The sequence below is a fragment of the Emydura macquarii genome, unplaced genomic scaffold (genome assembly GCF_026122565.2).
Source record: "Emydura macquarii macquarii isolate MOO-44397 ecotype Brisbane River unplaced genomic scaffold, CSIRO-AGI_Emac_v2 contig_3251, whole genome shotgun sequence".
Lineage (NCBI taxonomy): Eukaryota > Metazoa > Chordata > Testudines > Chelidae > Emydura > Emydura macquarii.
This window is the reverse complement of record NW_027133388.1, coordinates 1-24,665: the sequence shown is the minus strand read 5'-3', so window position 1 is coordinate 24,665 and position 24,665 is coordinate 1. Positions and strand designations below refer to the sequence as shown.

General features: G+C 44.0%; 1 protein-coding gene across 1 annotated transcript; it reads left to right on the top strand.

Annotated features, from left to right (window-relative positions):
• Positions 1-8,677: 8,677 nt before the first annotated feature.
• LOC137142831 (olfactory receptor 14A16-like) lies at positions 8,678-9,397 on the top strand. The gene has a single exon (XM_067532296.1). It carries the CDS (start codon positions 8,678-8,680, stop codon positions 9,395-9,397), a length of 720 nt encoding a protein of 239 aa, XP_067388397.1.
• The last annotated feature ends 15,268 nt before the right edge of the window (positions 9,398-24,665 follow it).

The window sequence follows — 24,665 nt, the reverse complement described above, 5'->3', positions numbered from 1 at the left end:
GCATGCCAACTTGGATATTTCCTTATAATTAATAACAGTAAGTCCGGGAACACCCACTAAGGATGTAGCTAGGGAAATGGCCCCAGCTTTAGAAAGCAAATCAACTGAATCATCACAGTCAGGACCCAACTGCTGTAGGATACGCCGTAGGCGAGAGGGATAGGAACAGTTAGGGGGCAACACTGCCAAGGCAGAGGTTACTCTGCCTATAGCACAGGGACCCCCAGTGGCGTTGGCAGGAACATAAGTATAAGCAGTTAAACCACAAAATAAAACCACCCCTTTGGTAAATAAAGGGGAGAGGTAAAATAACTACTATAACTAACACTACTACATTCTAATTCTTTAGTAGTGGTCACATTAACACACTTCTTAGTACAATTAACAAATTGAATACAGTCATGGGCTCGAGTTAAATTATGCAACTGAAAGGTGAGTCGATGGGCATTGGTACACTGTGGCTGGGGCTTAAGAGTGGATCCCCACCGGGACAGGTCCCCCACTACCCAGGTGGAATTGTTTTATCCTGCTAATTGGGTATAGGCATGAATACTGGAAAAATTACAGGCTACCCCAATAAAACAAGTGGTCAAAGACGACCCCACATTATCCCCCCCCCCCCGTCATACAGAAAGCAGTGGAATTTAAAGCAGTACGAGCCATTTCTACTCACCAATTGTTATGGGATGGATGGATCTGGCTTTGATAAGGAGTATCTGGGGTGGAGTCTGAGGTGGAGCTCCCATGCCCTGTAATCAGCCAGAAATAACAAAGGGTGAAAACCAGAGGGGAGGCAAAGGACTTGAGAGCCTGGAATTTCACCATTTTCTCTATTCTCCAACACAATAAAATAAAATGTCAATAATAAGCCCACTGATCACACAAACAAACAAAAATCTCAGTAGTATTTTAGCTCAATAAACATATTCTAGGTTGGTTCAGTAAATAGAGCAATAGTCCATTCATTAGAGTCTGGCTGTCGGGTCAGCTTCAAAGGTGGTACCACAGCCGGGGTACTGTCAACATGTACTGCTGGCTTCACTTGGGAATGGTGGATCCAGGCGGACTTCTCTGCAACCTTTACTGCTGTATGGGTAGTTAGCAGCACCTGGAATGGTCCTTCCCATACTGGCGTTAGGGGACTGGAACGTCTGGGAGTCTTTATCCACACGCGGTCACTGGGTTGGTAAGGGTGCACCTCACAATCCAGGGGAACTGGCTGGAGTAGAGCTCCTGCTTTCTGTAAGAGTAAAAAATGCTCACGCAAGGATTTCACATACTCATATAATTGGTGATCCCCTCCCATAAGAGTTCTAGTGAGAAACTGAAATTGCTTTGCCATAGCAGGGGGATGTCCAAACAACATTTCATATGGGCTAAGACCAATATCTTTCCTTGGCCTATTTCTTAATTGAAACAAAAAGCAATAGGTAGGACCTGGGGCCACTTTAATTGTGATTCAAGGCAAAGTTTTCCCAATAGAGTTTTTATTTCCCGGTTTACCCTTTACACCTGTCCCAAACTTTGTGGATGGTATGGGGTGTGTAGTTTCCTGGTAATTCCAAAAGCTGCATACACCTCGTTCAGGGTTTCTTCATTAAAATGGCTGCCTTGGTCAGAGTTAACCACTTGAGGGAGCCCGAACCTAGGGATGATCTCCTTTAACAAAAAATGTCTTACGACAGTTGCAGTTGCTTTTCTGGCGGGGGTAGCTTCAACCCAGTGGGTTAACTGATCAACAATCACCAGCACATATTTGTAACCTTGGCAGGCAGGCAAGGAAATAAAATCCAATTGCAAGTTTTCAAACGGTAAAACCGTCCATGGTTGGGCACCTTCTTTTAGATCTTTCCGAGATACTGCATTAAAGGCTTGGCAAGTGGGGCAGGATTGGGTTACCCTTTTTGCTACCTGATGGACTCCAGGAGCGAACAATGTACGCAGGATGGTATCTGCGATGGCCGCCGCCCCATAGTGCCCCTGGCTATGAATCTGCTGGCACATGGGTCTTAACAAAAGAAAGGGTAAAATGGGCTTACCTCGGGGAGTCCTCCATAATCCTTCCTTTTCCACTGCCTCATAAAGCCTTACCCACCGGGCTTTCTCTTCTGCAGTTATGGCATTTGATATTTCCTTCTCTTGCAATCCTGGCACGAACACTGGAGCACACACACTCAGGGGAAGTGGCTGCAGAGCTGCTTCCTTGGCTGCATAGTCAGCTTTTCTATTCCCTTGGCTGATGTCATCCGTAGCATTGGTGTGAGCCGCACAGTGCATGACTGCAATTTCTCTGGGTAACATGATGGCATCCAGCACGTCTTCAACCTGTTTGGCGTTAGCAATTTTACTCCCCGTAGACATGAGAAACCCTTGCTGCTTCCATAAGGCTCCTACAGCATGGCAAATTCCAAAGGCATATTTAGAGTCAGTATAAATATTGACAGCTAAATCCTTGCTTAACTCACACACCTTAGCTAGTGCTACTAGCTCTGCTGCCTGGGCGCTGAGTGACGTTGGTAGTGGTTCCACCCACAGCACTACGAATAGGGAGGTCACTGCTGCTCCTGTATATCGGTGACCCTCCCGCATAAATGAAGAGCCATCTGTAAATAGAATCTGATCTGGATTAGAAAGAGGTACATCTGTTAAATCTGAGCGTGGCTGCTCAACCACATCTACTACCTTGCAGCAATCATGGGGCTCTTCTATCAGGTCAGGTTCTGGTAATAGTGTCACTGGATTTAACATGGAACACCTTTGAAGGGTGATGTTTTCCGCTGCCAGTAAAATCACTTCATACCGGGCAATTTGTTGGTGGGAGAAAGCTTGGGTCTTCTCTCGTGTCATAAGGGCTTCCACCTCATGAGGCACAAATACAGTCAAAGGATAGCCCAACACAAGATCTTTACTTTTGGTAATCATCTCAGCTGTGGCTGCAACAGCTCTTAAACAACCCACAGCCCCCTTGGCTACTGGATCTAGCTGGGCAGAGTAGTAAGCTACAGGTTGTCTTCTGGGTCCAAAATTCTGGGTTAGGACTCCGGAGGCCACCCCCCTTCGTCGTGCACAAACAGCTGGAATGACTTTCTGTAATCAGGGAGTCCCAAGGCTGGAGCTTCACTTAACACATGCTTTAGCTTATGAATAGTTAATTTCAGCTCAGCAGTCTGCTCAAGAGGCTCTGGGACAGAGGCTTTAGTTAACTCAACTAAAGGTTTCACAAGTTCCCCAAAAGCAGGAATCCAGGGTCTGCAGAAACCTGCGGCCCTCAAAATAGCCCTTACCTGCTTCTTGGTGTGTGGAAGAGCATATTTTGTATAGCTTGGATCCGCTTAGGAGAAAGCGTCCTTACCCCTGGTCCAAAAATATGACCCAAGTATTCCACTTCTGATAGACAGAATTGTAGTTTATGTGGTGACACCTTGTGGCCTTTCAGTGCCAATGCAGCCAGAAGTGTGACAGTATCCAGCATACATGCTGCTTCAGACGAGGATGCAACAAGCAAATCATCCACATATTGGACTAGTGTAGATTCTTCTGATAAAAAAATAGATGCCAGATCTTGTTGTAGGATCTGGGAAAAGAGGGTGGGGCTCTCGACATATGCCATAGGTAGTCTTTGCCAGGTGAGTTGACGCCCCCTCCAGGTAAAGGCGAACAGGTACTGGGAAGCATCATCTATTGGAATACTGAAAAATGCTGCACACAAATCAATACCAGAATAACAACATGACTCGACAGGGACAGCAGTCACGATGGTGGCAGGATTGGGCACAACTACATGTCGTGGAATGACATAGGCATTTATTGCTCTTAAGTCCTGAACAAATCTGTACACAGGATTTCCTTGGTCATCTAGCTTAGGTTTTTTAACTGGTAGAACCGGAGTGTTACAAGGCGAAATACAAGGCTTTATAATTCCTTGTTCCAGGTAAGCATTAATTAAGGGCTCCAAGCCCTTCCCTGCCTCTCTGGAAATTGGGTACTGAGCCACCGCAGGTGGGGGTCCAGTTTTACCTGTATGGTCACTGGCAGTGCTGATCGAAGGAGTCCGATGTCAGTAGTATTCCATCCCTACAGGGAATCAGGCAGGCTCTGCAATTCTTTAGGCAAAGTTAGTTTCCTGACTCCAGCACTACATACCATCACAAAGTTCTCCAACTCATCTAGGGGCATATCTAATTTCACAGCACCAGAGGAATCACAATGCAAAGTGGCCTTCAGTTTACACAGCAAATCCCTCCCCAACAAAGTAACTGGAGAGGATTCGGTCAACAAAAACTGATGTTCCACAGTTAAAGGTCCCACAGTAACTAACGCTGGTGCAGTCTTAAGAACTTGCATAATTGTTCCCCCCACCCCTACTATAGCTTCATTCCCATCAAGTTTGTACCCTGCTACATTGGCATCTACTGCCAGAACCGACTTTTTTGCCCCTGTATCAATTAAACATTCATAGTTTACATTCCCCACGGTTATGGTTACATATGGTTCCCCCCCCCTTTTTATAACACACAGGTATATTTAAACAACACAAATTATCATCACATGCACTCTCAGCATCCTGGAATTCGAGGTTTCCCTTTGCGAGTCATTGTGAATAAGAGTATCCCTGGTCAGGCATAGCCGGTTGCCCTCCAGAGGGAGGTGGAGGAGGAGGTGGGGGTACCCCTTGCTGGTGTGATGAGCTGTATGGAGCTGGCATAGCAGTGTAGGCATTAGCTTCCGAAGCTAGGCGAGTTGGGCAATCTCGCTTAAAATGTCCTGGCAGCTTGTACCAAAAACATACTGGCGTTTCTCTTGTATTTGCAGCTTGCCCCCCCCCCCGCTCTTCCTCTTGCTCTGCCTCTGTCTCTAAGGAAATGTCCTCCTCTCCCGCTCTAGGTCAACATTGCATTTTGTATGGTCACAGCTAACAGGTTGAGCTCATCCTGTTTTCTTTTCCCTTCTTTCAATTGTTCCTTTACCTTTTGTCCTTCAAACACATATGTGGCAATCCCCCTAATTTCTGATATGCTTTTTCCGTTCCATCCTGGACAAGATTTGTGAAAATAATTTTGTATATCACTAGCTGACTGATTTACAAATGCTGCAGCAATAGCCTTGCAATCCCTTGCATCATCAGGTTTTAGCTGGGCATATCGAGTTGCCCCTTCACAAAGTCGCACATAAAAGGCATCTGGGTTTTCATCAGGGGCTTGAACAATTTCATGAAATTTTTCCCAATTTATGGGTTTCTGCCCTGCTTTCTCCATAGCTTTAAACAAGGTTTCACGAGTATGGATAAATAAATTCCAGTTGGCATTATCATTATAATCCCAGCCAGGGTCTATCTTTGGCCAATTGGCATTGTTTATATTGTCCTCCCCTTCAAGCTTCATAGTTTCATCCACAATAGTCGCCCGCTCGTCAGCAGTAAATAAGGCTTCCATTAATTGTCCTATGTCTGCCCAGGACGGATTATGCGTTAGGACAATAGTCCGGAATTTTCTGATGACTGTAACGGGGTCTTGTCGAAAGGAGGGGGTAGTTTTTTGCCAAATAATCAGATCCCCAGGTGAAAAAGGAGTGTGCACCCTCAGTGAGTGCTGTGTTTGCCCGTCGGGTATATATTGAAGGCGCAATGGGCAACGATGGTGGTGGTGGTGTGCTCTCCAGATTTCTCAGCCCTGAACTTGCATCCTGTGCGGCTATAGCCGGGGCTTGGCAGGGGAGGGGAGTCACCATTCCTTCTACTGCTTCGTTTTTTCCTCTCAGCCTTCTCTTCCCCCCCCCCCATTTCATCTTCATTGATATTGCTGCAGCTGCTGTCATCCTTATCTAAATCTCGCTTCCTCCCATGGCCGCTTTCCTTGCCTAAGTCTCTACACTCGTCTGCCTGAAGCGGAGAGGAGACAAAAAGGGAGGGGGTGGCTGTCCCTCCTGTGGCAGGTCTGCTAACTTGTGAGGCAGGGGTTGGTTGAACAATAGCTGGTAGGTAGGCAATAGGGGGTAGAAGGGGATACAAAGGCTCAGGTGGTTCCTCTTGTCGGCTTTTCAATAGCAAAGAGCTTGGAATATAAAGGGGTGGAGTTTCTTCCTTAATTGCAGGCATTGTCGTTACAGGGCAAGCTCCAGTAGAGATATGCGCCCAGCAATACCAATAGTCCATCTGCCTCGGGGCTTTTTCTTCTAGCTTAAGTCTTAGTTGTTGTAGCTTGCAATAATGAAAGGTACCATAGGTGGGCCAAATTTGGGTATCCTTGTAGTAGTATTTCTGCCATTCTGTATTTAGTTCTAGGACTCGAGTTTTCTTCATTCTTTTTAGTACCGGTAGATTACCCACAGCCCATGCTGCTAACACCGTCCCTAAGGGACTGTCCTCGGGGATTTTACTTCCTCCAAGCCCCATTTCCCGTCCACAACACACACACACACTACACACTCTGTGTCAACACAGCCTCGGCTTTTGTCCTCTTAAGGACAGGTCAGTGAACCTGATCCGAGCCCTTATCCTAGTACTTAAACTAGCACCTATTTCTCCCGTTCATATCTCGTGGACGATCTGTGCACTAAACAATTGGGGATACGCTTAGCTCTTTAAAAAAAGGAACACACCTCCGGAGGAGTTTGCAAAATCAAAAACAAAGTGACAGAATAGAATAAGCTATGGTCTCTTTGCGGGAAAAAAAAATCCGCCACACAGTGTTTCTGGCTCTAGAGGACTTGCCTCGGACCAGCTGGACTGCCTGCAGATAGGTCAGCCTGTGTGCCCAGTATTCAGAGAAACCAGAAAGGGACCTAATAATTGGTCCTAGACAAAGCGGATAGAAAAGCTGAGGAGATTCCGTGCACGAAAGAACCTTGTGCCACCCAGGACTTTCGCGCTAAATAGCCCTTAGGCCCAGCACATGGCCACTGTCAAGGACAGTGCTAGGGTGCCCATTTTGGAATCTCCTAAGAAAACCTGACAGACACAACACAAAACATACAGGTACCTGAATCCCTTGGAGACTGTGAGACTGCAAAGGGTCTCAACTGCTTTACAGCCTTTCCTCGAGTTCTGACCCCAGTCCAAAAGCCCTCGGGGTGAACTCACCCTGTTGCCGGCTGGGGAGTTGGCTGGTGCAGGAACTCAGGGTTGGTTTGCAAGGCCGTCCCGGCGGAGTAGCCAGAATTGTTGGAAAAATATTCCAAATGAGGTTCGTTTGCCCTGCACAAGAGGAAAAGAGATCAACGCAGGTAGTTGGGCAGTCTCCAAGTTTTTATTTCTGCAGAGGTCGGACACTTCCCAGCAAGTGGTCAGTGTGAGACCCCGAAGGCATGCTCTCTTGCATATTTATACAAACACAAACAAAGAAATTACATATGCATAAATTCTTAATGCTTATTGGTACCCTCAAATTATTATTATTATTGCTATTGGCTTTACACTTTCTACAGATCATGTCTGCCTACTAGAGCTGGGAAGGATGCTCCAAGCTGCAGTGTAGATATACCCACAGGAGATCAATGGGATGAGTATCCAGACCTCTGGGTCTATCATCATCTCCCGTCTGCTGCCAGCTGAGCACAAATGCTGTACAAATGTTGGCAGCACATACACACAGTAAGACACAGCCCATCCCACACAGAGCTCACGAAGCAGAGAAGGGGGGGAAGGGAAACCGAGGCGCAGAGAGAGAAAGTGACTGGCCTGAAGTTCCACAGCGGGTCCAAGGCAAGGCCAAGAAGAGAACCCAACTCTCCTGACTGCCAGTGATCCATACAGCACAGACATTGAGTCACATATGGAAATGATACAACATAGAAGGGCAAACAGATGCTACTAATCCATCATTAGCGAGAGATGGTATTGTTGCCATAAAACATTTTGTAACCAGGTTGCAGGTCATCCATACACAGACTTGGGGAGGAATAATTCCAGACAAGCTGACACTTAGGACGCTGGGTGAGTCCGTTGCATTTCCCCAAAAGTGGGAATCAGACTGTATTGACATTTTAGTATTTTAGTTTCATGCCCAAGTTTTAAGTCTCTTGCTTGACAGAACTCAGGGACCCTCTCCGCTACATCTGCTGGGTCTGACTTATAATATTTACCCTTTTTTAATGCATTTGATCAAGGCATATATTAAGACAGATCCTCAGCACTGGAATGCGTTACCTAGGGAAGTAGTGGAATCTCCATCCTTAGAGGCTTTTAAGGCCTGGCTTGACAAAGCCCTTGCTGGGATGATTTAGTTGGGGTTGGTCCCGCTTTGAGCAGGGGTTGGACTAGATGACCAGCTGAGGTCCTTTCCAACCCTAATCTTCTATGATTCTATGAGATGGTGTAAACTGATGCAGCCACATTGAGTTTAAGGGAACTATGGCAATTTGCACCAGAGTGATAACACACCTGACTAGTCAATGGAAGTGAAGAGAACGGTAAGACTTTGACATTCACATCATAAGATATTATGGAAGGAATCAGGGTCATGCCCTCCATCTCTCTAATGCTGACCATTGCCCTTCTCCTTTCCTCCACAGCAGGACACTATATCCAACAAAACCACTGTGACGGAGTTCGTTCTCCTGGGATTCTCTGATCTTCATGAAATGCAGATTTTGCACATTGTGTTTTTTCTAGTGATGTACCTGGAAGCCCTATTGGGGAATCTTCTCATCATCACAGCCATAGCCCTTGATCACCAAATCCATGGTCAATTCCTTCTTGAACAACAAGTCCATTTCATATTATGGATACGTCACCCAAGTCTTTCTCTTTGTCTTCTTCGCTTCAGCAGATATCGCCTTACTGACCGTCATGGCGTATGATCGATACGTCGCCATCTGCCAACCATTGCACTATGCGACTGTGATGAACAGGAGAGCTTGTGTCCAGATGGCCGCCGGTGCCTGGATCAGCGGCATTCTCAATTCTGCAATGTTCACTGGGAACACGTTTGCACTTTCCTTCTGTGGAGACAACATGGTGAATCATTTCTTCTGTGAAATCCCCCAGCTCCTCAAGCTCACCTGCTCTGTATCATATCTCAGTGAAACTGCAGCTATTGCCTGGAGTGCATGCTTAATCTTGTGCTGCTTTGTTTTGTTAATTATGTCATATGTAAAAATCTTCAAAACAGTGCTAAGAATCCCCTCTGAGCAGGGCCGGTGTAAAGCCTTCTCCACCTGCCTCCCTCACCTCACTGTGGTCTCCTTGTTTATTTTCCCTGGCATCATTGCCTACCTGAAACCCACCTCCAGCCCAGTGTCGGTTCTGGATCTCATGGTGGCTGTTCTCTGTTCGCTGGTCCCTCCGGTGATGAACCCCATCATCTACAGCATGAGGAACAAGGAGATCAAGGCTGCCCTGGGGAAACTCAGTGCCTGGAGGTTATTCACCAAGAATGAAATGTCTGTCTTTCTCCCTTAACCGTTTCATTCATTGTTTAGAGCTATAAACAACCAAGGAGAAAATTGTCTTCATAACAACGTAGTGTTCAAACTTGTTTATACAATAGTAAAAATCGAGACTGCCTCCTCCAAACTGAGTGGCCTTACTACCGGGTTACATCAGTGTAAATCAGAACAGAATCTATCTCTCCACATACACATCTATCTGTCTATCTTCGAGATGTGTGCAGTCACTGTCATGCTACCACAGAGCTTTGCATGTAAAATCAGTAGCTACAGCGGAGTCCCTAGTGGACTTCATGAAGTATCCGTCTCTTCTCCTACTTCAGGATGAAAAATCTACTTGGGGTATGAGAGGCTTTTTAGTTTGCTTGCTTGCGTCTTCCTATGTTTTGTCTGGTTTATTGATTTGTTTCCTTTTCCAGATTTGTTTTGCTGTGGGGGTATGTTTGATTAGATGGCATTATCTTCATCTTTCTTTCTTTGGTCAGAGAGAGTTGAAATTTTCCTTTGCACAAGGATGAAAGAGGGGGAAAGAGTTTCTGTATGTGTCAGGATGGCTGCATTCCTGCGTAGGTGATTATTTTAATGCAGCTGGGATTTGATCATGTTATTAATGATTTGTCAGAGCATCTAGAACCTTGAAGAGGCATTTTAAAAATATATTTATCTAAATAAATAAATAAAATGTAACATTCTTGCTATGATATAAAGGGATTTGTGAAGAAAAATGTTTTGCCGTTTCCTGCTGATAATCTGTCTCTTGATAACGAGGTGAAATTTTTGATCCCATTGAGATGTTTGGTGTGATGGGCATGGAGTTGCTATGCAGTATTTTCTCTTTTTGGTTTGTGTTTTTTGTTCATTTGTTTTTGTTTTGATTTGTTCCTCTTTCTGTGGTAAATGGGGGGAAAAGGCTGTCTGGTCACACAACTCAGAACCGGTTACAGCTCCAGAGGGAAGAACTGCAGGCAGCAAACCCAGTTAGACCTGTTGGGAAACCACAGCTGGTGCATACAGCGCTGTGACCCAGGACCCATTTTGAGAGGGGAGAATCATGTAATTTGACCCTGAGAGGGGCAGGCATGAGGCCAAGAAGGGTGCACTCAAAGATACCAGGAAGGGGGCAGAGATGCAGCTAGCCTTGTAAATATAACAGTTGGGATTTACACTTTCACATCAAAGGGAGCTGGATTTGACCAATGGCCACCCATCCGCACAAGGTTCTGAAAGTGTCTAAAGGTGCTCTGGATCACAGACGTTGGTTGTTGTTGTGGTTGTTGTTATTATGTTAACAATTAATGATTAATAATTGATATTATGATACCATGTTTGGACACCACAGTATATTCTAAATATGTGCTAGATAAAAGCAAAGCTGTCTTGAGTGGTTACATTTTAACATGCTCTGTTTCCCTTTCCTGGCTGGATACACTGATGCATTATAAACAAGTTTCCTAAAAACGAAGGGGCAGCTCCTCACTTGGTCCAAATCATCAGTGCTTCTTGTCCAAACACAGCGATTATGAATTTAAAACTCAACCCCTTTGAATATTCTGAACTAAGGCACTGATCTGGAAAAACCCTTAAACAAGTACCTAACTTTAATCACGCGAGGCTTAAATTAAACATGCTAAAATGCTTTCTTGGTTTAGGGTGTATGAATGAGCTGTTCATCTGGGCCTGTGGTAACTAGAAAGCATCTCCTCTTCATTTTTAGAGGAGTTCAGCAAGTCCCTTGTGCTTCTTTGAAAATCCCATCCCAGGTGCATCAAGTTCACTGCTTCGATGAACATTAATGTTTGCTTTGCTGGAGTATTCAGGGAATGTACATACAAAGGGGACATCCATTCAGCTGACTTAAATATATTTAAAAAGTAAAATGACTATTCAGAAACATGTTTTTCCTGTATTCATTCAGTGCTTCAGATGCCAATGCGTAGGAGCTCACTCAACTTTCTGGGACACATAAAGGTGCAGCTCACAAATTTTGTATCTTGTAATGCTGTGCTATGTATTTCAGTAAATACCAATGTCCATTCATCACCTATCAGCCAAACTCCTGCCTGCACAACTCACATGTCTAGAAGTTAGTCATCATTAAAACCATCAAGGTCCCGAGTCTCTCGTCTTCTGTTGGTGGAGGAAGGAGAATGTTTTGGTCAATGAATGTGCAATGTTCTGATGGTGGTGCCATGGTGGTGGTCCTGTGGGGTTCTGTGACTGGTGAGACATAGAACATCACTGTGCTGCACAGCCGTGATGGGTATCAGCAACCCTTCTTTGACCTGCCGTGGAATCAGCTCTGGTGCGTGAGTTGCTCATGCAGACAGTCAGGGAGGAAGAATGTTCATATGGTTAAAGACTAGCACATGGTATCTGAAGACGTGGATTCCGCTCCTCCTTCTGCTACAGAGTGACCTTCACCTTACCTTTCTGTACCTCAGTGCCCTGTCTGTCACCCCGGTGACCATACAGTGTTGTTGTAGCCATGTTGGTCTCAGGATATTGGAGAGACAAGGTGGGAGAGGTGCTACCTTTTACTGGACCAACTTCTATTGGTGAGAGAGAGACAAGCACTTGAGCTACACAGAGCTGTTAATGTCTGGGAAACTTACTCAGGGCAGGACCATACTAGAAGCGCAACTGAGTTGCAGCTAGTCTGGTGAAGATGCTGTCTGCCGACGGGACAGCACTTAGGTCACTGTAACTTGTGTCACTCGGTTAAATCAGTTTAAGCAGTAGTGACCTGCCCTCAGACTTAACTGGAGGACACACAGCATTTCCTCCTATCCATGGAAGGACAGAAGGAATACATCCCATCCTATGTGTATCTCTCTATGTATACATCCATCCATCTATCCATCCATCCATCCATCGTGTAGTAGATAGCAGCAATATGTGCATAAGCATGCTCAAAAATATAAACATGGATATGATCAGGGCCCTAGTTTAGAAAAGGAGAGTGCAATGGGTTCCCCTGGGGTACAACTTGGGACCGGGGTTCCACTGTGCCTTCTTAGTTCTCCAGTCTGGGCTGTCTCTCACAATGCTTTCCCAGTGTGAAGGAGCGAACCCCTCTGAGTGCTGTTATCACTGAAGCCAACAACCAGCTAGATCATATCATTGCTGCCTGAGCCACTCATGAATCTCACAGAGAGAGACACCAGCCAGTCCACCCCAGCACCCTGCCTTGAGCCCCGAAGTTACACCATCCTGCTCTTGTCAGAAACCTAACCAATATAGATTTGCCACGGAGACCCAGTTTGACTCTCTTTCAGTGTAGAGAAGATATACACATGCTTTTGTTAAAGCAGGACCAAACCCAACTAAATCATCCCAGGCAGGGCTTTGTCAAACTGCACCTTAAAAACCTCTAAGGATGGAGATTCCACCACCTCCTTGGGTAACCTATTCCAGTGCTTCAACACCCTCCTAGTGAAAAATGTTTTCCTAATGTTCGACCTAGACCTTGTCCACTGCAACTTGAGAATATTGATCTTAGTTCTGTCATCTACCACCATCGAGAACAGCCTAGTTCCATCCTCCCTGGAACCCCTTTCATAGTTAAAGGCTGCTATCAAATCCCCCCTTCATTCTTCTATTCTGAAGACTAAACAAGCTTAATTCCCTCAGCCTCTCCTCATGAGTCATGTGCTCCAGCCCCCTAAACATTTTTGCTGTCCTTCGCTGGACTCATTCCAATTTGTCCACATCTTTTCTGTTGTGGGGAGCTCAAAACTGGAGCCAGTACTACAAATGCAGCCTTACCAGTGCCGAATAGAGGGGAATAATCACTTCCCTCAATCTGCTGGCATTGCTCCTACTAATGCAGCCCAATATGCTGTTAGCCTTCTTGGCAATAAGGGCACACTGCTGACTCATATCCTGCTTCTTGTCCACTGTAGGCTCCAGGTCCTTTTTTGAAGAACTGCTGCTTAGTCGGTCAGTCCCTAGTCTGTAGCAGTGCACGGGATTCTTCCATCCTCAGTGCAGAACTCTGCACTTGTCCTTATTGAAACTCATCAGATTTCTTTAGGCCCAATCCTTTAATTTGTCTGTCACTTTGTATCCCACCTTGCCCTCCAGTTTATCTACCACTCTTCACAGTTTAATGTCATCTGCAAACTTGCTGAAGGTGCAATCCACCCCATTCTCCAGATGATTAATGAAGATGGTGAACAAAACTGGCCCCAGGACTGACCCCTGGGGCTCTCTGCGTGTTATCAGCTGCCATCTAGACATCAAGCCGTTGATCTCAACCCTTTGTACCAGATGATCTAGCCAGCTTTCTATCCATCTTATAGGCCATTCATCCAACCCATAGTTCTTTAACTTGCTGATCTTGTGGGAGACCATATAGTATTGACCAATTCTAAGATCCATACCATCACAGCGAAGAGAAAAGCCTTCTCTACTTGTTGTTAGTTTTTTCTATAAGATCATTATTATTATCTATGGCATCTCAAGAGGAAACCAATCTTCAGGTCTAAACGGAATCTTTTCCCTGCTCTACAATGTTCTGATTCCCACGGTCAACCCCCTCATATACAGTCTGAGAAACAGGAAGGTCAAGGATGCCCTGAGAATTTTGCAATGATGATAATCACTTTCTGGTGTCAATGGTTATCCCTGAGGTAGGATGATTGGCATCAGGTACATTTTTGTCATTTGCTGTCAGTGTAGAGAGTTGGCAAGTTAAAACACTGGGCTGTCGGTGAGAGATAACAGGATATTTCTTAATTTAGAGCTGGTCATTTCTCAATCCCTTCACTTGTTTCAAAGATCTCAGGAATAGTCGCATATTATTTCATTGGGTTTTTCTTCCCCCATAATCATTGTTACAGAAGATGTTTTCTGTTGAAGAATCCACAGGGAATAATCATTACAAGAGTGCTTGGGTGAGCTTATGTGGCCTGCAATGTGCAAGAGATCAGACTAGATGATAACAATGATCACTTCTGGCTTTAAAGTCTATGAATCTAGAGGTCCCAGTCATGAATCAGGGAATCAATGTGCGACAACATAACAAAGAGACAGTCCCCTCCTCCAAAGTCCTGACTGCCTAAGTGTAAGACATCAGACCTCGGGAAGATAAAATGAACAGGCAGAGGGAGCAAAAAGAAACAATGAGACAACTTGGATCAGCATGAAAAGCATAGGCTCATCACGTCAGCTACGTAACTACCTCAAATATGGCTGGTCAGCAATTTTCTAGCAAAACTGTTTTTCAAACAAAGATATGAAACGTTTCTTCATTTGATGGAACATTGCAGTGAGAACTCATATATCCCGAAGCTGGAATATTTTGGATCCGATATCCTTCTGCAGTGCTTCATGGACTATGTAGCTCGACATCTCACATTTTAGGCGAGTTCCACCCCACCAGCTATGGTTCTCTCCACCTCGCCCAATGACACTGTTCCACTTGTTATAAACCAGTTATCTCTTCACTGCAGCAGGGACTTGAACATGACTCTCCAATGGCCCTAAAAACTTGCATTAACAACCAGGCTACAGACTCAGCCCTGATTTTATTTAGGCCCCAAGAACATGTAAATATTCCATGCAAAGAGCAATAGCTTAACTGGGCCGAATGAAAAACCAATACACCATCCTAGCCCATTCCCCACTTGTCATTGCATTCTCTTGGGCAAGGCAAACAGAGAGTTCAAGTCCATTTTCCAATCAGGTACAATGTATGGGTGGAGTCATGTTTTCCCACATCCAAGCTGAGTGCTTGAATGAGTGGGATATAGGATAAAGGGGGAGCACTGATCTCCCAGCTGTGTTTGGTAAAGGGCCCAGTAGGTGTCTGGTGACATCAAGGCACACCCATGGGATCAGGCCCCGCAGACAAGATTGAGGGCGGGTATACCTAGTTTGGATTCACCCCAGGATTTAGCAATCACTGTGCAGGCCCACTGGTTGAAATTTAGGCACCGACATGGTTAGGAAGCAGCTGAGTAGGGGTTTTAAGGATCTAAATTTTGCACCGGGGTGGTAGTTTGGTGCCTAAACCTGTTTGTGGATCTAGCCCCCAGTGGGATTTCAAAAAGCAGCTCAGGGCATGTTGGAGAGACTCCCTGACCCCATCCACAGACTAGGGCTAGGAAGCCTCACTCTATCATGGTAAAAATAGCTGTGCGGACATGGCAGCACGGACTGGAGCATGGGCCCTCAAACCTAATGTCAAAGCACTGTCCTCACAGCTATTTTTAGCTTGCTAGCAAGACCCTCACTACGATAAGTCTGGAGACTTATTTAGATTTAAATTTGCCAACATTTAGATTGCTGTGTAGACACTAAGTGTGTTAGGTAACTAAATACCATTGACTTTCCATGGGAGCTAACCTGTTTAGATGATTTTTTTTTATTACCAACGGTGACGTGTGTGATACGACCAGTGCTCAGGGTTGCCAACTGATAATGCCAAGGTCAGGGCAGGCTGCAAAAGGAGAGTAGATTCTTCCCACGCTGGTGGGTGACACTGAAGCCCGGCTTCCCAACCAGCCACGAACTGCTTCTGATTACCCCACACTGGATATCAAGAAGCCAGTCCACAAATGCCAACAGCCCCCTTTACTGCATCTCAGCTCCAGGCTCCCAAATCGGCACTAGGTCCAGCAAAGAGACCAGTTATTAGAACTAGGTGCTCTTTACTAAAAAGGTTCCCTCTGACCCCAAGGGGTCAGCCACAGCACCAGACCAATATAAGTTTGGACCTTACCTAAAACATCATGCTGCCAGCCAATCCTTTAGTATCTTAAACTAAAAGTTTATTGTACAAAGAAAGAAATAAACGATGAGAGAAATGTTAAAGGGTTAAAGTAAATCACAGATATACAAATGATTAAAAGTCCATATACTTCAGGTTTCTGGAAGATATGTGGATTTGCAGGCTTGTGTAGTTTTCTCTGGTTCACATTCAATATCTGGATGGGTCTGAGTCCTTCGGTTCAGTTGCAAGATGAATTGGTCCAGAGATAGGTGTGTGTCTGCAGACTGGACAGGAACAAAGACAAGATGGTTTCTCTGGCTTGATCTTATAAACCCCTCCTCCGGCCATGCAGCCTGTGGGCAGTCACAAGACCCAAAATGGAGTCCAGTCACATGGGCCAATCCAGGTGACTCCTCCGGTGTGCCTGGGGTCCATAGTCACATGGGACAGTCCTGTAGGTAGGCTGCCTGCAATGGAGTCCAGAGTCACGTAAGCAGGTTCTGGTGACTCAGTGGTGATGCTGGCCTCTCCCTCAGGGCCCCTTGCACCTGGGAATGCCTTAATGGGCCATTATGCAGGCCATTGTTCTGCAGCCTTCCTATCTGGGGTGTTTCCCAGGCAGAACAATTTGAAATACAGACATCTCCAATACATCTATAACTTCCATTTCAAATATCACACATGAACATAAGTATTATTATCTTAATTAGCACATTATAACCTTCCTAACAGTACCTGACATGGCATATCCCACATGGATTATTATGATTCTGCCATACTGATGTCACCCAATATACTAAATGCCCCCCCACTCAAGCCAGCCTGCATGACAACGTGTCTGTGCCACTCTGCAATGCTGTTATAGCTAGCATTTACTGACCCTGTTTATGAAATTCTAAGCAGGGTTCATAGACAGAAGGGACTGTGGAGAATGAATTCTGCTTTCTGTCCCGGAGGACTTTCCAGTCAATGTAAGCTCTGTTGGAGCTCCTGTCCATTCTGGAGTTATGGATAGAGGTCCCCAGGGCCCCCAAGGCAGTATTTCTTCTCTAAGTCTAACTTAGAGATCACAAACACTTTTTGCTTAGGGAATCTTCTCTCTTTTGACCATAAAATCCCCAGTGTGGAGAAAGAGATTTTAAAAGCTCCTTTTCAGTGCTTAATTACTCAGAGGCAGACGTAGAGAATGAGAGAGAAATTCTTTCTTCCAGAGGTAGGAGTGGATAGAGTTGGTTCCATGTTGTACACACTAGGGGACTGATAGGGGCAAAGAAGATGGTGTGGTTTTTGGAAGCTCTGTGGCCTGTGTTATGGGTGAAAATCTGAATCAATGGAAGTCAAGGGCAAAACTCGCAAGGAATTATGAACAGTTGTGCTTTCAAGTGTTTGCTTATCCAACAGATCAACAGTCCTGGAAGAACTTAGAAGATCCTCATTTTCCAAAATCAGCACTCGTCTAGCTCTTCTCTTATTGAAGTCAATGGTAAAACTCCCCCTGTCTTCAGTGGGAGCAGAGTTAAGCCAATGTCTGGTGTTTTTCAAATTCAGACCGTACAAGCCTTCAAGGGGGTGACAGGTATTGGGGGTGTCCAGGTATTTCTATTTACTGATTTTTCTAAAAAATTCAATCCAGGGGACGAAGAATGAAAGGTTCAGTGAAGGCAGAAGAAAGAGCCAAATGTTTGGTTTGGTCATCTTTGAATTGTGTTGGAAGGGTGAGTGTCTGCAAATCCAACCAAGCAAAATCAACATCATCATCCCCTGCTTGAGAGGCAGATCGAGAAGTAGGGATGGCCTCTCTCATCAATAGAATTGTTCCATCCATCTCAGTAAAAACTATTTTGATTTGTCTGAGCAGGGAGTGCTGCCTCTGTTTTGCTCACTCTAAAGACTTGAGGTCAGTCTAAGAAAGGCTGCCAATGCAAGTGTTACGAAATGAACAGAAGAAGATGAAGCATGAGATCACCACTCATTTTTGCTCAGTGTTTACTCCAGTTTAAATCAGGAATATGTAAAAACTGACTCATTGTCAAAGGATTACAGTAAGGCAAAACCATACACATAGAAAAGAGTAAGGATTGAGTAAAACTTGGAGAAGATCCTTTGGATTTTGCTAATGGACAAGGGAGATGTGAGCTATCAGTTAATGCAGCATTGCTTGCTAAGACATGCTATTAGTCTGGCTGCGGCCATCACAAAGAGGACTGTATTGCAGCTTATTGCAGCTATTGTTGCTCATTGCAACTGTATTTGAGAGAAAGTGAAGGAGAGAAATTATGCTTTATTCCACAATGCTTGTAAATATATGCTTATTTTTTCTTTCTCTCTCTCAGTCTCTCTCACACACACATATACATACACAGAGTATCTATGTAGCAAGCACATTTTAAAGGGAGTGGATCTTCAGTTTGCTAAATCTCATGATCCCCTTTTTCAAAAACTTGGAAGTTTCCACAAAGAAGCTCTTGCTTGCGCAATTCAATTGTCAGAAGTATCTGACTTCCCCTGAGGGTTGCAGAGAGTGGACAAATTTGGTTTGAAATAGAAACATCTTAATCTGTCGCATAATTACTGTGTCCACTATTAGCCCTGAGATGGATCTCAGTAAGCGAAAGCTTCATTCATTGATTCACTTTCTTTCCATGATGCACTGACAGCCTGCTCTGCTGCTTTATTTGGCATTTTGGAGCCTCAGTTTACACCAGATTACAAACCTCCGCAATCTGTTCTTCAGATTTTAGATTCAACTGAAGGGCCATCTCTGTCGTTAAGATTAATTTATTACATGATGAAAATATTGAACTAGAGGTGGTTGGAAAATGGAATTTCTATCTTCTGGGAAATATGGACATTGGCTTTTGTCCTCAATTGGAATATTTTTAAATTTTCATGAAATGGATATTCTGAAAAAAATTAATTCAGATACATCAAAGTGACATTATTGAAATATTTCTTTTTTTATCATGTTGAAGTGTTTAATTTCAGTAATTTCAACCCATTACAAATATAATATAATGTAAAACATCATAGAGAATACTAAATAGAGTATTGGATATAATATATAATATTTAATTTCATATTAAATTTTAATTGTTTATAATGCAATGTGTCATAAAAGTCAAAATAAAATAAGAAAGCTGGAACAAAATGAAATGGTTATGTCTGTAAACAAAGCACTCCATTTTGATTGAAATGATTACACATTTTTTCTGTTGAATGTTTTCTCAAACTTGGCCCACTCTTGCAACATATTTTGATTTCAGCAAAATGGCATTTTGCAAAGGAGAACAGTTCCATCATTCTCCTCCCGCTCCCACTACCTCTACATCAAATTTTAACAATTGCTTCCCGCTGTTTTCAGGTTCCAAGATCTCTGCTGAAATGTGTTGATGGTATGGAGAAGAACAACCAGACCTGTGTGACTGAGATAGAGCTGCTGGGATTCTTTGATTTCCAGTCACTGCAATTCTTGCCCTTTGTGCTCGTCTTCACCTTCTATGTGACAGCCCTGGTGGGGAAGACGCTGCTTGTTATTGTCACGATCGCTGACACGGCCCTTCACACCCCCATGTATTTCTTCCCCAGGAATTTATCCTTCCTCGAGATCTGCTACACCTCAGTCACCCAGCCCAAGATGCTGGTGAACCTACTGTCACAGACCCAGACCATCTCCTTCTCGGGCTGCAGTGCTCAGATGTGTTTCTTTGTTTTCTTTTGCATCACGGAGTGCTGCCTTCTCCCCGTCATGGCATATGACTGATACATGGCCTTATGCCATCCTCTGCAATACACCCTCACGATGAACCAGATGGTTTGTACTTGTATGGCAGCTGGTGCCTGGACCATTGGTGCCCTGGTGGCTTTTGGACACAGCCTTTCAATATTTACTCTGCCTTTCTGTGGGTCTAATAGAATCAGCCATTTCTTCTGTGATGTTTTCCCTGCTCTGAAACTGGCCACCACAGACACCTACAAAAATGAAGCTGCTGTTACCACCACCACAGTTCTCTTCATCCTGCTCCCATTTTTGCTCATCCTCTTGTTCTATGGCCTCGTCATCTCCACCATCCTGAAGATGCCCTCAGCTGAGGGATGGAACTTTTATTTATATGCAGCCCAGTTCAATGCAGTCTTAGGGCAGTGGCAGGTTCTTTTCCCTCGTATACACGGTGCTGACTCCAACATTCAACCCCATTATTTACAGCCTGAGGAACAAGGAGATAAAATCTGCTCTCAGGAATACAATAGGCAGGATTTTTTTTCCTAAGGTAACATCTATGGGATGATGCTGTTGATGTTGTGGCGTGTGGGAGACTGGCAGTGGGGAAATTGTGCATTTCCATTTTTGTCTGAAATGTCTTAAATATTTTCCTCTCACCCAGGCACTAATCATGCGTAACTCCACTGAAATATTAATTCTCTTTACACACACAGTAGTGTAAATGCGTAAAACACTGGTGAAACCATTACTGGAATTCTGTTCCCAGTTCTGGAGTCCCTACATGAAATTCACATTGAGTAACTGGAAAGATTTCAGAGAAAGGCTAGAGGTTTGATTCATGTGCAGGAAAGGTGAAGGAGCTATATCTATTTTGCTTATTGAAAGGATGGTTAAATAATGGCTTTATCACAACGAATAAGTAACTCGGAATAAATAACTCTAAAATTGAGTAGACAAAGTCATGACAAGATCCAATGGCTTGAAGCTGAACAAAGCAAACATCAAACTACAAATATGATCCAATATTTTACCAGTAAGAGAATAAAATCATTACTGATGAGGATTGCAGATGACACACATATTGGGTCGGTGTAAACAATGAAGAAATCAGGCCACATGAATTCAGAGCCACCTGGATCGCTTCGTGAGCCAAGGGCAAACAAATAGTATGTGTTTTAATACAGCAAAATGTAAATATATGCATCTAGGAACAAAGAACATGGGCCAAACATGCAAGGTCTGGAATTCTGTCCTGGGAAACAGTGATTCTCCACCACTGTCAATTTTAAAATTAAAATTGTGTATTTTGATAATTCTGCTCATGTTGAAAACAAATTATTTTGGGGACGCTCCATGGCCTGTGTTCTGCAGACTATATGATCACAGTCATCCCCTATGGCCTTGGTATCTATAAATTATCTCTAGGAACAACATCCAGTGGGATGTAAAAGATTCTCCATCATTTGGAGTCTATAAATAAAGTTTGGATATCTTTCTGAAAGGTACCCTTGTTTTCACCTTAACTTTATGGTATTCATTCAGGAATCACCAGCTGAGGTTCCAAAGATGAATTTGAAGGAGGTGATTACCCTAATGGCCTCTTTTGGTCTTAAAATGTTTGAATCTATGAACAGTTCACTAAAAGCAATAGTCCAGATTCCCCTCTAACTTAAACTGGTGTAAAAGAGAAGTAATGTAGTTGAGGTTAATAGATTCAAGTCAGTGTAAACCTCATCTAGGTAAGAAATATTGGGCTCTTTATCACATATGTATCATATGATTAATGGAGTTTTGATGTGTCATTATTTGGGATTGATGTATAATTGTTATGGAACAGTACTTTTGTGTGAAGCTTTTCACATACTTGTGTATTCTATAAAGTAATAATGATACCCTGAACAAAGTTCTTTCAGATCATTGTATTTGCTATCCATATAAACACTGAATACACTGTTAATAAACATAACATAATGTTTACCAACCAAACTGACTTGGATTTTAAAGTGAAGTTAAGGTTTTAAATGAGAGTTAGAAGTCCAATTCCAAGTGATTTTCAATGGCAGTCAGGCACCTAATTCCCTTTGGTTGCTTTGAAAATCTTAGCCATAAAGAATCATGAAGTTCTAAGTGTCTTCTGGAAGAAAATGGCATGATTCTTAACAAGCATACTTGAGTGTTTAACTCAATTTTTTGGAGGCATTAATTAGTTAGTTAGTCATGCTAAAAACTTAAATTTCTGTATCTACTCTGCATATATTCACTCCTACCCCAAATAAGGGAATAAAGTGACAAAGAATTTAATGATGGACGGATCAAACTCCACCAGAAGGCATCACTGCCCCTCCTATTGGATTAACACATAACTCCCATATTCTTGGTCTGGAGCTGTAGTCAGGGTTTTGACATGCGTCCACCAAAAAATGTGCCAAGGCTCCCAAATTGTCATCACATTTTATCAATGTTTAGATAGCAGCAAATTCTCTGGATTCATAGCAACACCTGAGATGAAAATCCCATTGACTCTTCCAAGACCTTTGCGCTAGCCTGTTTTCAGCTACTGAGAAATTTGGGAGTTAATTAACCGATGTATAAACACAACACAAGAACTCTTCAATGAACGGATTCTAAACTTTGTCTTTGTTTAATATATCCCATTGGTGATGGAGGATCTATAGTTAGTCCCTTTGGGTATTAATTCAAAACAACATTTATTACATCATGTCCCCTGAAATGTTGCTAGTTAGTTTTCAATGGCATGGACCAAACTGCTCCTTGGTGCAACTCCTCTCATTTCACTGTGGTTGCACCAGCGATGTATCTGACCAGCATGCTTTTATCACAGAAATTTTGGGCCAGGTTCTGATCACACATGCACAGCTGGAGTAAGCGGAATTAGTCCATATTTACACCAGAGTGACTGAATTGAGAATCTGGGCCATTGTGCACAGTCAAAGTTCTCCAGCATCTCAAAATAGGAATGTGTCATAAAAAACGAATCTCAGAAGGAGAACACAGAAGAAGTGGTGCCTGTTGTGCTTCCATTGTAACCAAACTGTGCTGCACTTGGACTAGAGGCAAACGCACCAGACACTGTACATACACACACAAACACAAACACACACAGTCCTGGCATTTCATTTCCAAACACAGGGCCAGTGTTCTAAAGCTATTTATTTGCCTAAAGATGCATGTAGTAACCTAGTGAGATTTTCAAAAGCAATGGGTGGGGGTAGATTTAGAAGAGGACATAACCTCCTAAGTACTACTCTAAGTGCCTAAATCCCAGAATCAGGCCCCAATGGGATTCTCTAAACCACTGATCAGCTGCCCCCAAACTCTGTAGGTGACGAGGCCAAAATTTTTGCAGTAAAAGTTCCCTAGGTGCCTACATTTCTGCTTCTGGATATGGGCACTGCAATCTCAGGCCAGACATCCTGACATGTATCCCGCAGAGCAATGCATGAACCATGAGAAGATAGATGTTCCTCTGCCTATCTCCCCTGCAGCGTCCGAGCTCACCTACCAGTTTGGGTCCCACAAGTCAGCTCTCCCAAAAAGGTGGGGACTTCCTCAGTCTCTCCAGTTGGAGCGGTTCCACTCTAGATGAAAAATGGAACAGTCATTGGGCCAGAGAGAAAGAGAGAAAATATAAGAATGAATAAGAACAGCCACAGTGTGTCAGACCAATGGTCCATCTAGCCCAGTCTCCTGTCTTCCGAGACTGGCTAGTACCAGATACTTTAGAGAGAATGAACAGAACAGGGCAATTTTGAGTGATTGACCCCCCTATCATCCAGTCCTAGCTCCTGGCAATCAAAGGGTTAGGGACACCCAGAGCATGGTGTTGTGTCCCTGACCATTGTGGCTAATAGCCATTGACGGACCTATCCTCCATGATATTAGCTAATTCTGTCTTGAACCAAGTGATATTTTTCACCTTCACTACATCCCCAGGAAACAAGCTCAAAGGCTGACTGTGAGTGGTGTGAAAAAGTGCATCCATGTCTTCATTTAACCCTACTGCCAATGAATTTCATCAGGTGACCCCTGGTTTTTGCATTTTGTGGTTGGGTAAATGCCTTTAGGGTCTGGTGGTTAGCCCACTTCCCTGGGAGATAAGAGCCCAGAGTTCCAGACCTCCTTCTTCAATGACTTTTTTGTTATTTATCTTGCCTCTCTTATAGTTTGAAAATCCTTTTTACTCTAAATCTTTCGTTTTACTGCTGAAAGTTAACAATGCTTTGGGTTAAGAAGGGTGTCAGGGTTACTGTATTTGCCACTGGTCACTGAAGGAAAGAAGTACAGGTATTGAACCAATTTGGGCCCACTGGGTAAGCACGGTGGATGCATGGAGTGCTGTACCCTGGGGTCTGGGCTAAGATACAGGCACCAGAGTGGACACACTTGGAGAGGGGTGACAGAGGTGCAGCTCACCCTGCAACTATGATAACTTGGCACCCTTGTGAGTGTCAGTGACGGTTTATGGCCCTCCATGGGACTGAGCCTTGCAGGAGAGCAGCTCGGGGCATTGTACCGGAAAAGGTCACTCTTCAGTGCTTTTGTGGTCTTCCTTCACCTGGTCCAGCGTCCATTGACCTGAGTGGGTGCAGAGTTAGGCCAGCACTGAGCCGTTTATAAAATAGGCGTTAGGCAGTAAATGTTCCCCACGGTATTTTGTTTAACCTTTTCATCCAGAAAAGGGGTGGGCTTTTCAAAGAAGGCTGAGACAGTTAGGATCCTAACTACTGTTGATTTCAACGGGACTTCAGCATCTAACTTTGTCAACAGTGTGCCCATAGTGACATCAAGGGTAATGGCATATCAAGTTGCATTAGTAGAAACATT

Bases quoted from the DNA above. Each gene is read 5' to 3' on its own strand.
- LOC137142831 (XM_067532296.1), top strand. From the start codon at position 8,678: ATGGTCAATTCCTTCTTGAACAACAAGTCCATTTCATATTATGGATAC.